Source organism: Harpia harpyja, chromosome 4 (assembly GCF_026419915.1).
Source record: "Harpia harpyja isolate bHarHar1 chromosome 4, bHarHar1 primary haplotype, whole genome shotgun sequence".
Taxonomy (NCBI): Eukaryota; Metazoa; Chordata; class Aves; order Accipitriformes; family Accipitridae; genus Harpia; species Harpia harpyja.
Genome location: NC_068943.1, coordinates 75,525,021 through 75,537,316, shown reverse-complemented (window position 1 = coordinate 75,537,316; position 12,296 = coordinate 75,525,021). Strand labels below are relative to the sequence as shown.

Below are 12,296 nucleotides of genomic sequence, written 5' to 3'. Positions count from 1 at the left end.
CAGGGCAACAAATATTACAGATCATTCAATAACCCTCTGCCTTCTCAAGGGAAGGTAAGGCTGGAGACATGTCAGCATGCATATGCGCAGGGTATGTGCCAGGCTGAGAACCTGCATCAGTGAAGCACATTACCACCGCTGTGGCTCAGTGCCACCTTCCAGGCACCTGGAGGCTGTCAGTGGTTTCTGGCTTTTATATTTCCTGACAGTCTTATCTAAAGGCTATCTTCAGGTTTTAAGACTTCCAGCACTGATGCTGGGAAAGGTGCCATGCAGGTCTCTTAAACCCAAGAGCTACATACTACTTTGAGAGCAAGAGTGCTACTTATCACATCATTGCTTAGAAGATGCTGGCAAACTGTCCTCTTTTCTTCCCTAGCTTAGGAGAAGGAAGCCAACACAACTTTCTAGGCAAGAGCTGTGTATAGTAACAATATGCACACATGATTAAAAACTCTCCAGTTATAAATGTATACAGTTACAAGCCCCAACTTAGCAGAGAACTTACGGCAGCACCATCTGAGGACTCACCTCAATGCTCCGTAAGCAGTAGTTTTCTCTCAACTCTAAGAACACACTACATTGCACTAAAGGCACTTGTGAGGTGACTCCAGTTTCCTCAGTTAAAGTGATAGTCAAGAAAAATCAAGTAAAGACAGTACATCTTGTTTACTACAGGCCAATATGCATGCTCTCTTCCTCCTTGCATGCTTAGAACTAGTTAGGGAACTTGCTAGAAGTTTTAGCAAGAACCTCTTCAGTGGCACATGACTTGTCCCATCCCTGCTCACAGAGCAAGTAGTCTCATGAGCCATCAGTTTCCCATGAGCTTCCTTCCAGAGCACCAGTTCTGCAACCACCTTTACCGTAACATCAAGCTCCCTCTTCAATGATCACTCACATTTCTTCATGACTTTAGAGATGTGTTCCTTCCACAAACTAACACACTACAAATCAGCTAGTACAGCTCACAAAAATTAGCATCAGATACTTCATATTACACAGCTGTACTAAATCTGTATCAAAGGCACTGTCCACAACACCTTTTGCTCATTGACTCCATCTGTTCAGCTGTTTGGAAGGAGAAAGTTGTTCAGAAGAAGGGGGCATTTAGGTGGCAGCTATCATTTCATGTCCAGTCCTTCTACTGCAGCTGGACAAAGTGTACATTTCACCACTCAGGTAAACAAACAGTTAGAGTAATATTTCTGCTTTTAATTTTAGTAGTAGTCCAGCTAAATGGCACTTGAGTCACTAGGTGTCACACTAAGTTAAATAAGTACCACGTCATTTCCATCTTCGCTGATGTTCAAGAATAAGCATTTGCCTCCACCCTGAAAACTTCCAAGGTCAATCAATAAAGCTGAAGAGCTTTTTCTAGGAGAGGCCTTTGGGGTCCCAACGGCAACCCTAGTGCATCATACTGACACACAGTTAACATTAGCCGCAAGGCTTCCCTTGGATACAGACTGATTACTGCCACAGAGCATAAGGCCTTACCAGCTATCAAAGCTGGGAGCAACAAGCAGAACCAATCCTACAGCCGTCACCCCTTGCATAGCTGATATTTAAAAATAAAACTATTGTTTGCAATGATTTTTTTTTTTCTGAAAGAATGAAAGAAGAGATCTGATTAAGCCCATATTTGAAGAAAGCTTACAACTTAGCAAATTTTATCAGCTGGCAAGTTGCCCTTCTTCCGTGCAAATCAAAGCCCTTCAGCTGCACTCAGCTTTGGCATACAGGTAATCTCATATCAGCTGGATTGCTTGAAGACAAGTATGCAGCTTAGCTGTTTTAGGTAACTGGAATCTACACTGGGAGTCTACAGCTGCCTAGACCTAGATCAAAGAGATTCTTCTTTTCTCATTAAGAGTGATTTTTTTTTTTTTTTGACAGGCAAGAAGCTTGATAACCCATTAGCATTATCTCAACTCAGTGTGATGGTACTGAAGCTCCAATGAAGCTAGAGGCAGTACAATGAAGCATGGCAGGCATCACTCGTTCATGGTTAGTCTGAGACTTACAAGTACAAAACTTAGAAAATTTGACCAATAAAACAAAGCAAAATTCAATGTTCATGTTAACTGCACTGCCTTGATTTCTTAATTTATTGCAGGGTGGTTAAAAACATATCTTACTTGAACAGGATTTGTGGCTTAACCCTTGAGAGTCAGTTCAAACAGCCTCTGCAAGACCAAGTTATGATTGTTGCTAAATCCTCTTTCCACCCAGTAGCAGTCAGGCAACAAAACACTCAAGGTTTGCATACACCAGAATATTTGATACTGCTCATGGTCATCACCCAGCTCTGTTCTCCCTTCCTCTTTCCACAAGAAGCACAGAACAAAACCTACGCACGCCTCTAGGTCTCACACTTCCCTTAAGAGAACAGGCTTCCTCAAGCTCACTCAACCTGCCACATTCCAGTCTCACTCAAAAAAGCATGTTAAAACAGATGCCCAGATACTACTACTTTTTCTAATCCACAGGCAACTGAAGCCTCAAATGCATATGAGTTGAGATGCACATCAGCAGGAAACAAAATTCTTGCTGTACATTTTAGGAATAAAACAAATTAACAGCATCAAGTGGTCTGAGATGTCACGCTCCTCAGAGTAGAGGACGCTACTACATGCAATTGCAGTCTGAACTCAAATGCAATGTAACCAGTCATCCTAGCAAACTCTGGAGCTTGGATATACTGCACTACATAAAGACACATGCAGCCATGAACAGAGATACGCTTTTATTCACGCACACAGTGATTTTATAAGCCTGGGTCACAACACTAGCGGTTTGTTTGAAAAGCACTGATTGACCAGAGTCTGAATCTACAGATAATAGAGAGGGTTGGAGAGAATGGAGTCTGACTAGCTGCTGTGCATCTGCATACAGGCGAGAATCACCTTCCTCCTCACCATTTTCCAGCAGTTCAAGCTCAAACACTTTTACTGAAGACTCATAGCTTCCGATAAGAGCTGTCTGCCAATGGAAGGAAAGATTGGCAAGCATGTTAAATTCAAACTTCAGATCTGCAGGTACTAAGAGTCAGTGTGAAGAGATACTACCTTTCAGAAGGCTACTCCTTTATTCTATTAGAAGTAACAGTCAGCTATCAGAAAACCTCTTAATCAGTATTCCTACATTATTGTTTCATTAGCTGAAGCCCAGAAGCAACCTTGAAAGTGACAAGCATCCATGAAAATAAGCACACAAATAAATACTGTTCAGAGCACAAGGTGCTTCTGACTGATGAAATCATGTGCAAGCATGTGTATAGGAATATGCCAGTTTCATATTTAGAACAGCATGCACAAGTCCACCACTCCTCAGAATGCCAAGGACATCTGTGAACTACTGAAGCAGCCACCAGATTTGACAAGTGTAACTGAAAACAGAGGACTGCATGTAATTGACTTCCTTTCTGTGTGTAACAACTTAAAGACAACATCCTAGAAGCTTAGCAATACTCCAAGATTGCATTACAGAGAGTAACCTGACTCTGAACAAAGAGCTGATGTTACATCAGGCTAGGTTGTGGTATCGTTTAGAGCTGTAACTTAAGCTTTATCCTGTGTTCAGTACCAAGCTTCAAACAAGGCTGTGCACAGTGTATATCCTGCCACAGGTAGATGCACTTATTTCTACTTGAGATAGCCTTGCAAAGTTTCACACTAGATTACAGTTAACTAAACCATAAGATAAGGTTCACTGTTCTGTGAAGTGATTAGCTGCAATCAGATCATGTTTTCCCAAATCTCCCCAGTAAATCCACAACAGGAAAAAGTTTTACACTGTTCTGAGAAGAAAAAAAAAAATCTTTGCTAACATGTCAAAGTTTGCAATAGTTATAAGACCATCCATTAACATGTCTCTGAACTATTTATGAGGAAAGACACTTGTTTACCTACCTACAGACAGATAGCTATTCTTATTGATGTCGTATGCACAGACTGCACTTGATCTTCCACACTCTTCAACGCCAAAACACAAGTTTATTTTATAAAGCACATGTCTGTCCGCATCAATTGCTTCCCACGTGTAACTGAAAAGAAAAAAAAAAAGGTTGTCAGTTGGTATTCGTATTGTCTGCGCTGCCATCTTCTAGACACCAGTCCCTGAAATAACGAAGTTATAAAGCTAAGAGCACCACTAACTCGAGTTTCATATTCGTGGTCTACAGCTGTAAATACCACAAATAATTGTTATTGTGTCAGGGCCAAGAACAAAACAGATTTAACCACTTCAGGAGCATAACCAGGTCCATTTTTGCCTTTCTTGAACACCCAACCACCCATTCTTCCCCATCAGATCTCTGTGAAGGCCACTCCAGGTATATCACAGGTGGTGAACCTTTTCCCTTGAGAGCCTGATAAACTTCTCAAACATCTTTGGCAGGCTGCACACTACTGCACTTTAGGAATACCCAGCAGTAACAGTGGCAGAAGTGCTAAGTCTAAGTGGAAGAGAGCAGCCAGTCTCATCCTGCCTGCCAGCAGCAGAGCCACCCAGCTTCAGGGTCAAAATTGGGGTTGAGATTCTTGCAGCATTCAGACGGAAAGATGCTAATAACGCTTACTAGGGCCTAGCTGCACCTTTATGCATTTTTTTAATATATTTCAATATTGAAAGGACAGTTTCTGAAGGGTGATGTCAGAAGCTGGAAAGCAAGCAGAGCTATCCACAAGAGACTCAGTGACACCAGCTTGCCACAGCCATATCAGAAAGTCAGCTGTCTAAACACTGATAATGGAACATGAAGCTCTGGTTAAATACAATGGGGAATAAATCAGAGTTAACAGAAGAAAAAAATCAAATGCAGTATAGTTCTGAGGTAGAGCAAGGATTCGTGCAGCAAGATGTGGTCAGCCGCATGACACAGCACCACGCAGTTCCGAGGCAGGCCCAGGTCAGCTACTTTAGAGTCAGGAGCTCTTTAGACAGCCTGGCTTACTAAGCACGGTGCTCTGGCCAAGCTCCGTTAAAAAGGCACAGCTCAGTAAACATTTGCCGTCAGCTCGGCTCAGCCACACCTCTTCTGGTGCTGGCAGCCTGCATCCTCTGGACGGTATTGATTTTTGCAACATAAGAGATTCCCTTCTATCCCAAGTGGAAGCTTCAGTACGATTTAATACAGAGTCATCACATCAGAAAACTGAGGACAGCACAGTGCCTTTATTAGGTATTCCAGTTATTTACAACTCACACAGGGTTTAATGCATCTGACCCATAGAAGCATTCGTCTTAATCTACAGATTAGTACCAAACCCAGCGAGGAAGTTCAACTCTGCTCTCTCAGCTATCAAGAAATTAAAAGTTGACCAGAAGCTTCGCCCATAAGGTTTGTTTGCCTTAATCTCTAGCTCATAGGTGTTGCACCACTTGACATTATCATACCCCAGATTCCCCCCCCCGTCCCCCCCCAGAGGAGAACCCATTCTTTTTCCACTTCTGAAGCCCAGTCCTTCAGAGAGAAAGGGACAACAGCAGTTCAGCTATTTTACTCCAAATTTTGAGTCCTCCAAGAACTTCTCTCAAATCCAGTGCAGCTGATCTCTAATAAAAGAGCCAGCAGTAAGATACCACATACTTTTCCATTTAATTACTGACTACAGGGTTCTTGGCTTCCCTGTACTACAGCAGCCTTAATTTCAGTCTACTAATGGCTGGAACAAGTTAGGGACAACTACAAGAGTTCTCCCTGCAAACTGAAAAAAAAAAAGTTATACCCTAATTATATTGGGATATAAAGGCTCAACTATAATAATAGAAGGCTCAAAAAATAACTTACCAGGTACTGAGTCGTACCTAAAATACCAACAAAATTACTTTTTAATCAGATTCAAGGATTGTGTCTCAATCCTAGACAAATACTTGCCATTACTCTTTCCTCATAAGCAGACAGAGCTGACATTTTACAATCATACTGATTAGTGCACTGAGCCAGTTTCTTGCATTTCTGAAGTGGATAAAGACAATCACAATGCATGATGATGATGAGAATTAAGCTACAGTACGGAATAACCAAAGTTCAGGAATGCAAGACAGCTTGACAACACACAATCTCGCACGCACACACACACAAATTTAGAAGAACCTGACTCTACCTTCAAGGGCTCTGAAAACAGCAAGAGATTAAGACTAAAGCCATTTTTACCTCCAGGAGAAAATGCATTTCAATCAAAATACAATTTCTTCACAAGGAAGCCCCAGAAAGTTATTAGCATTTCACTGAAAAATTCCCAAGGGTTCCAGTACCCTTTTTTGACTGGTTTTGTAAGACAACAAAAAGTTAACATAATACTATGACACGAAGTTTTTGATCAAGCTAGAGTGTTCTTCAGTATGTTCTTTTTTTTTTTTTTTTAAGAGAACTTGCAAATTAAAATCGGTTTGTGAACTGAACGAGTATCTAAGTCCTTCACACAACAGAATTATCATTCTATGAGAGATTAAGGGTTTTTCTTTCCCAGTCCCATGTTATGAAACAGAGGAAACCAACATCTTTAAGTCAGTTCACCCACATGCCAGAAGCAAGAGAGAAACAAGATGAACAGCTTACAGAACAGAAGCAAAGCAGTCACTGAAGCTAGCCCTTCCCTCCACCCTTTCACAGGCCCCTGGACAGGGAAGGCTGAGGAATCCTTCAAAACAGTCCACAGAAAGAAAATATGAAATCCCACATTTAATCATGTTCCAAACCACAACTGCAGTGGCACACAAAAATGAAAATCTAATGCAGTTTCAGAGTAGTATTACTTTCAAGGAAGTTCAAGGGACTTTTTTTTAATAGGTGGGAGGAGCAGGGCAGGATTTATCCACTGGAAGTAACAGCAGGCTGGATGTAGCCTAAGCAGCTGTTCTCATTAGAGAGATGCAAAATACACTTTCACAGTAAAAGTAAGAATTATTTCTCTCACAAGTAAGACTCCTGGCATTAAGTCAGTGCCTGGGAATAGTTTCAAGTTGCATGTGCTCTACTTTCCAATAAGATACAAGCTGATGTCTCCACTGTATCCCGTAATGGAAACAATCTGTTGGCAATCACATCACCCACCCTGACCATGGCTGAGGCACACGGACCAGCTTCCTCCAGCTGCTCGGCACTCACCTCCACCAGCGCTGATGCCTCATGTAACTACACCCTCGGCAGGGCCAGCCGACGACGTTATCTTGTTTGAAGGGCTTAAGCTATCCCAGATTCAATGCAACTGAGCTAGTTTAGGGAGCTGTTATACCAACAGCTTTAAAAAGCGACAGCCTTGGTCATGGGGTGGGGGGCGATGCCTTGATTAAAACTGTCAAACAGTTATTTTTGCTGAAATCACAACCCGTTTCCAGATAAAGCCAAACGTGGACTATCCCACAGTTAGAGGCCTGAAACATACACCCATGTCAATCCCCCCAGGGCAGTTCTCCTCCTCTCCCCTCCCCTGTGTGTTGCTGGCCTCAGCGCCTGACACAAGCCAGACCAGGGGACTGCCCTCTCTCAAAATTAACTCAGCAAAAACAGCAGGTGCCTGCGCATGTGTGTGGAGAAGGGATTGAGCCCGGCCAGTTCCTGGTCTGGCTCACAGTGGTTTCTGGCCACGCACCAGCGGCAGCAGGGAGGGAGGCCACTGTCGAAAGCAGTTGTGCAAGCAAGGTCCAAATGAGTTACTGGGAATAACCTTGCCTGCAGGTCAGCCCTTCCGGCTACCTACCTTTGTTTTTGAGACACTGAAGCGACAGCATGAAAAAGAAAATTAAACTACTTTTCAGCAAGTCGTAAGCTCAAAAGAGCTCTCTGCGTTTTTTTGACAAAGCAAAGAAGGAACTCATGGAAGAAAGAACATGAGAAAGGGAAAAGGGATATGAGCATTAGTGAGTCTAGTTTACCTTGCAAATCAGTAGCTCAGGCACTGAAGTCAGACAAGGTGCAGATGGCTAATGGTCGTCACAGCACGTGCGTCCCCACGCCAGAGCCACTTTGAGGTTTGAGCACTAGTGAACCACTTCAAATGCAACAGAGCACCCGAAACACTATTGCTACCATTCTCATCACCATGCTCAAGTTTTTGATTCTCAAACTCTTACCCAAGGGATGACTGCTAGGAAGAAGAGTACACCCTACTCCAAACAGCTGCAAAGCGTAGTTGCAAAGAAACATGCATTTACTCTCTGGGGAATGCACTGAAGCGGCTCATTTTGCTGAAGGGGTGATACACAGACAACCCAGCACAGAGACAAGGCAACCTACAACCACAGAGTTGGAAAGTGGATCCATATGTGCATCCACATAATTTTGTGCCCAGCAGCTCCTCAGCTATCAGAACACTGCAGAGATGAAACTAACACCTGAAGGTCTTTATGAGTAGGTTCAACCAGCATGATCACAGATGGACAAGATCAGGAACGATTTCCAGGATGACCACTTCAAATTTGAAGCTTGCAGCTCAGATCCACTAGTTGCCACAAAAATCACTATTAGATGTGGCTAATATTTTAGCACAAATATGTATGGTAAAGAAACTTCTATGTCAAAGCAAGTTCTCCTTACAGACAATGAGAGCTTGAATGGCAGAAGGTACAAAGCCAATGCTATGCTTCAAGAGTTTTTTAATGCCCTACTCATGCTTAGCTCTGCTCCAGCTTACCCGTCACTTTTTCCAACCATCATGCACAGTGCATGTCTTCAGGCAAGTTTTCTTGCATATGCATCATCCGTAATAGCCTTACAGTTACACCACAAGCTGTTCAGCTTTCTCCATCCGAAAGACATTTGGTGGTTTACAGTGTAGCATGAAAGACATCTACTACATCATCTTACAGAATGCGTAAGAAAAGGGATAGCAATTTGAAGTTCAAGTACGCAAGAGCTGTAGGAAGCTTATGGGCTGAGAAATCACGTTTAAGCCATTATAATGGCAGCTTCCCAGGCATGTGAAGCAACCATGCGCATATGCAAATAAGTCCAGTAATGACTTATTTATGACATGTCCCACTTAAACATGTCAAAGCACTTACTAGAGCTGAGCAAGTTCACCAAAGGGTCACCTCTCTGTACTCAGCACATGCTTCTTCACCAAGGCTCAGCTGAACGCTAAACCCAGGGTTTCCAGCAGCACGCAAGAGCACAGTTGTGGTTTCACAACAAAGGCTGAAAAGACAGTGTTTGAATGAACAAAACCGTTCGTACAGTCAACTGTAGGAGTTGTGTTGTTAAAAACAGCAACAGTAAATGTAAAGTAGATTTGACTTACAACCCCCAAATTGGAAATTCTGCATAATAGCAATCCTATGATGTACAGCAGTTTAAAGAGTTTTCCTTTCACTCAGGAGTCCAAAAGTTACAGAAGTTATGCACCAACTCCTATCCTTGCACAGCAGACAAAAACATTACCTGTCATCAAATCATCTCTCATCCAGGGCTGATTATCAGGCAAAACAGGAGGCAGAGGAGGTAGTTTGTATTTGCTGCTCTGCCATCACACTTGAAACATTTTCTGCAATATTTTTAGAGGGGAAGGGAAGTTTTACAGTAACTTCCCTGATGTTACATGGAAGGTGAACCCAAACTGTCAAGCTTTCTTTTGTTTTTATAGTAGATGGGATTTAAAGAACAGTTCACAAAATTAAGTCTAACTCCAGAATTTCTTTCTCCTGTGTTGTCACATGAAAGATGTGAGGGGAAAGAGACAGAAATGGCTAGTAACTTCCTATATGCAACCAGTTCCCTGTATTTTTTGCCAGGTGCTCATACTGCGGCAATCCTGGAGACACCTCAACACAGAAGATAAAAAGAGAATTCCAATTGCAAGTCACCCGACAGCACAGTCAGCTGTCAGAGCGCACAAGAACAAAGGAGAAAGCATGACAAAACTAGTCACTACAAGCCATCACATTTGACAAAGTTTCAGAGAAGGAAAGCTTTTCTTCTTTCCCCAGACTGTCCAAGCATATTAGCAGTAAGGCTATGTGAAACAAGCGGTGAAAACCACTAACTCAAGTTTAAGTAGCCTCATGCCACAGTTCTTGCACAAATCAGTTCTGACACTTTTCCTCCTCCCTGCAAGGCAGCTGTCCTAACCTGGGTATCACTCTACCTTTAAATAAAGGGCAGTCAGTGCCTCTTCTAATCCCCAAAATTTTCCTTCCTTGCCCACCTTTTGACATTCACATAACAGCCACAGAGGCTACTGCAGCTTCACCAGCTCCATTAGGCCACACAAAAGTCAGAACACTGTTTTCTTAACAGTTGTAAAACAAATCAAAACCTTGTCTCAAGGCAGTGCAAAAACAGGTTGGTCAGGGACTTGTCCTGCACACCCATATTGTATCTTTTGGCTGAGACATCAGCCAGCAGTGTAAGTGTTTGTGTTAGCTAACTGCATCATCCCTCACTTGGTGGCTTTTCTGCAACTGTGCCTGAGATGACACTTCACCACCGATTTCCATGGGATCTTCCCACCTGTCAGACTGCAAATTCTTGTTTTTTTTCCTTTACCCATTCTAGATTACCAGGCATAGGTCCTTCAAAGCAGTTTTTCCCACCATGGCACAACAGTAAGCACATGGTTTTGAAGCCGGCCATCTTAGAAGGAAAACTGCCAATTATGCTATCTATTCACAATTTATTTTTCACTTACCAGTAACAAAAGGAAACTAGCTTAAGTAATTTGCATCCCCAAAGGGACTGCATGTCTCTCAATGGCATTCCCAAATATTCCTCTAGTCACAGACATACAACAAAACCAAGAGACATTCATAAGACTTAATGCTAGTCTCAAAACAGGAACTGCTTGAGAATCAAGTCATTTAGGGTAGATTTTATTTTTTGTAAAAAATTGTTAGTCAGAGATGTTCCCTCCAGAAGCCACACAATAGCTTCTCATTTCTGTCTCAATTCTACAATTAGGGTGGTCATCTGACAAAACCATTTTTTGCCACTCTCATGGGTTAATCTTGCAAGCAAACCTACTTTTTCCCTTTTTCATCATTTAACAGTATTATTCACCAGATCCCACCAGGAGGAGAGCCCATTCCCTCCAGTGAGCCACCCTCTGCCCTCAGTGCTACATTCACTGTGTTATATTGGTGTCTGCCGAGTGCTGTTGATTGAGATAACGTATTCCTGTAAGTCCCACTGTATATTCTGGCTAAACGATACAAAAACCAAGACTAGCAAGATATTGTTGCCATGACTGAATTCAGAGTAGGAACGTGCCAAAACATGAAGAACAGTGCCATTTCCACATAGCAGTTCTCACTTCTCAAAGCTTTCTTAACTCACCTGCAAGTTACTTAATGGCATTTGGTGATATCCTTAGTACAAAGAAGGGTATCAAGTGATGCCCCTTGCAAACCGCTTTGGCTTTTTTCACGCTAGAAACCAGCCGTTCTGACCAGAGGCAACTCGAATAGAGCCAAGTCTCCTCCTCTTCCCACCTGCAAACTTCCTACGACCGCAGAGTCACGCGGCGGGGTCCCACGGGGGACAGCTCCACGCCACCCCTCCGCTGACACCCCTGGGTCCACCCTCTGAAGAGACTCACGCAGCTTCGCTCGCCTCCAGCGGACACAGACCGAGCTCGGTCTTAAGCCCAGGAACACCCGCTTCCCCCGACGCCTCCCGGCCTGACCCTCACCGGGACGGGCGACCAAAAGCCCTGCCTGCTCAGGCCGCCGCGGGGACTAGGCCCGCCCCGGCGAGCCCCCGGGCTGAGCTCCCCCACTTCCCGCTCGTTCACACGCGGCCCCGCAGAGGGCAGGAGCGAGAACGGGCACCGGCAGACCCCTCTCGCCCCGCACTCCGCCGGTTACAGCCCTTCCCCGCGGGAAGGCCCTCTCCAGCCGCCGCCTACTCCCGTCCCGTCCCACCGGCCGCCCGCCGCTGCCCACCTGCACAGGTCCCGGTAAAAGTCGCTCAGGGCCGCGGCGGCCCCGCCGCCACCGCCCCCCGGCCGCAGGGGCAGCCACAGGAGGACGAGGAGGAGCGGGGCGAGCGCGGCGGCACGGGGCCGGGACGGCGCCACGCGGGGGGCGGCGGGTGCCGTGGGTGCCATGGACGTGGGTCGGGTCGGGTCGGGTCGGGCCGGGCCGGGCGGACGGACGCGGCTGCCCCGGGACGTCAGGCGGCACCGGCGACCAGCGGCACGTCATGTGACCCCCGTCCGCCCATTCCCCTGTCATGTGACCGCCGTCATGTGCGGGCGCGGCGCTCACGTGATGCGCCCCTTCCCCTGTCGCGGAGTGGGTGGAGCCTCCCGCTGCCGCCCGCCCCTCCCCCCCACCTCACGGCCGTGCACGTGCTG

The 12,296-nt window shown here is 44.9% G+C and overlaps 1 protein-coding gene across 3 annotated transcripts in view; it reads right to left on the bottom strand.

Annotated features, from left to right (window-relative positions):
- Window positions 1-12,081, bottom strand: part of IGF2R (insulin like growth factor 2 receptor) — a 62,087-nt gene extending 50,006 nt beyond the window's left edge. The window contains exons 1-2 of one of the 3 annotated variants that reach the window (XM_052784839.1): window positions 11,884-12,081; window positions 3,915-4,048 (exon numbers count right to left, since the gene is read on the bottom strand). In XM_052784839.1, coding sequence (XP_052640799.1) covers window positions 3,915-4,048; window positions 11,884-12,047 — 298 coding nt within the window. In that variant the 5' untranslated portion in view covers window positions 12,048-12,081. Of the gene's footprint in view, window positions 1-3,914; window positions 4,049-4,582; window positions 4,931-11,883 lie in introns of those variants that run through there. The other 2 variants (XM_052784837.1, XM_052784838.1) reach the window with 2 other exon arrangements.
- Window positions 12,082-12,296: the final 215 nt, after the last annotated feature.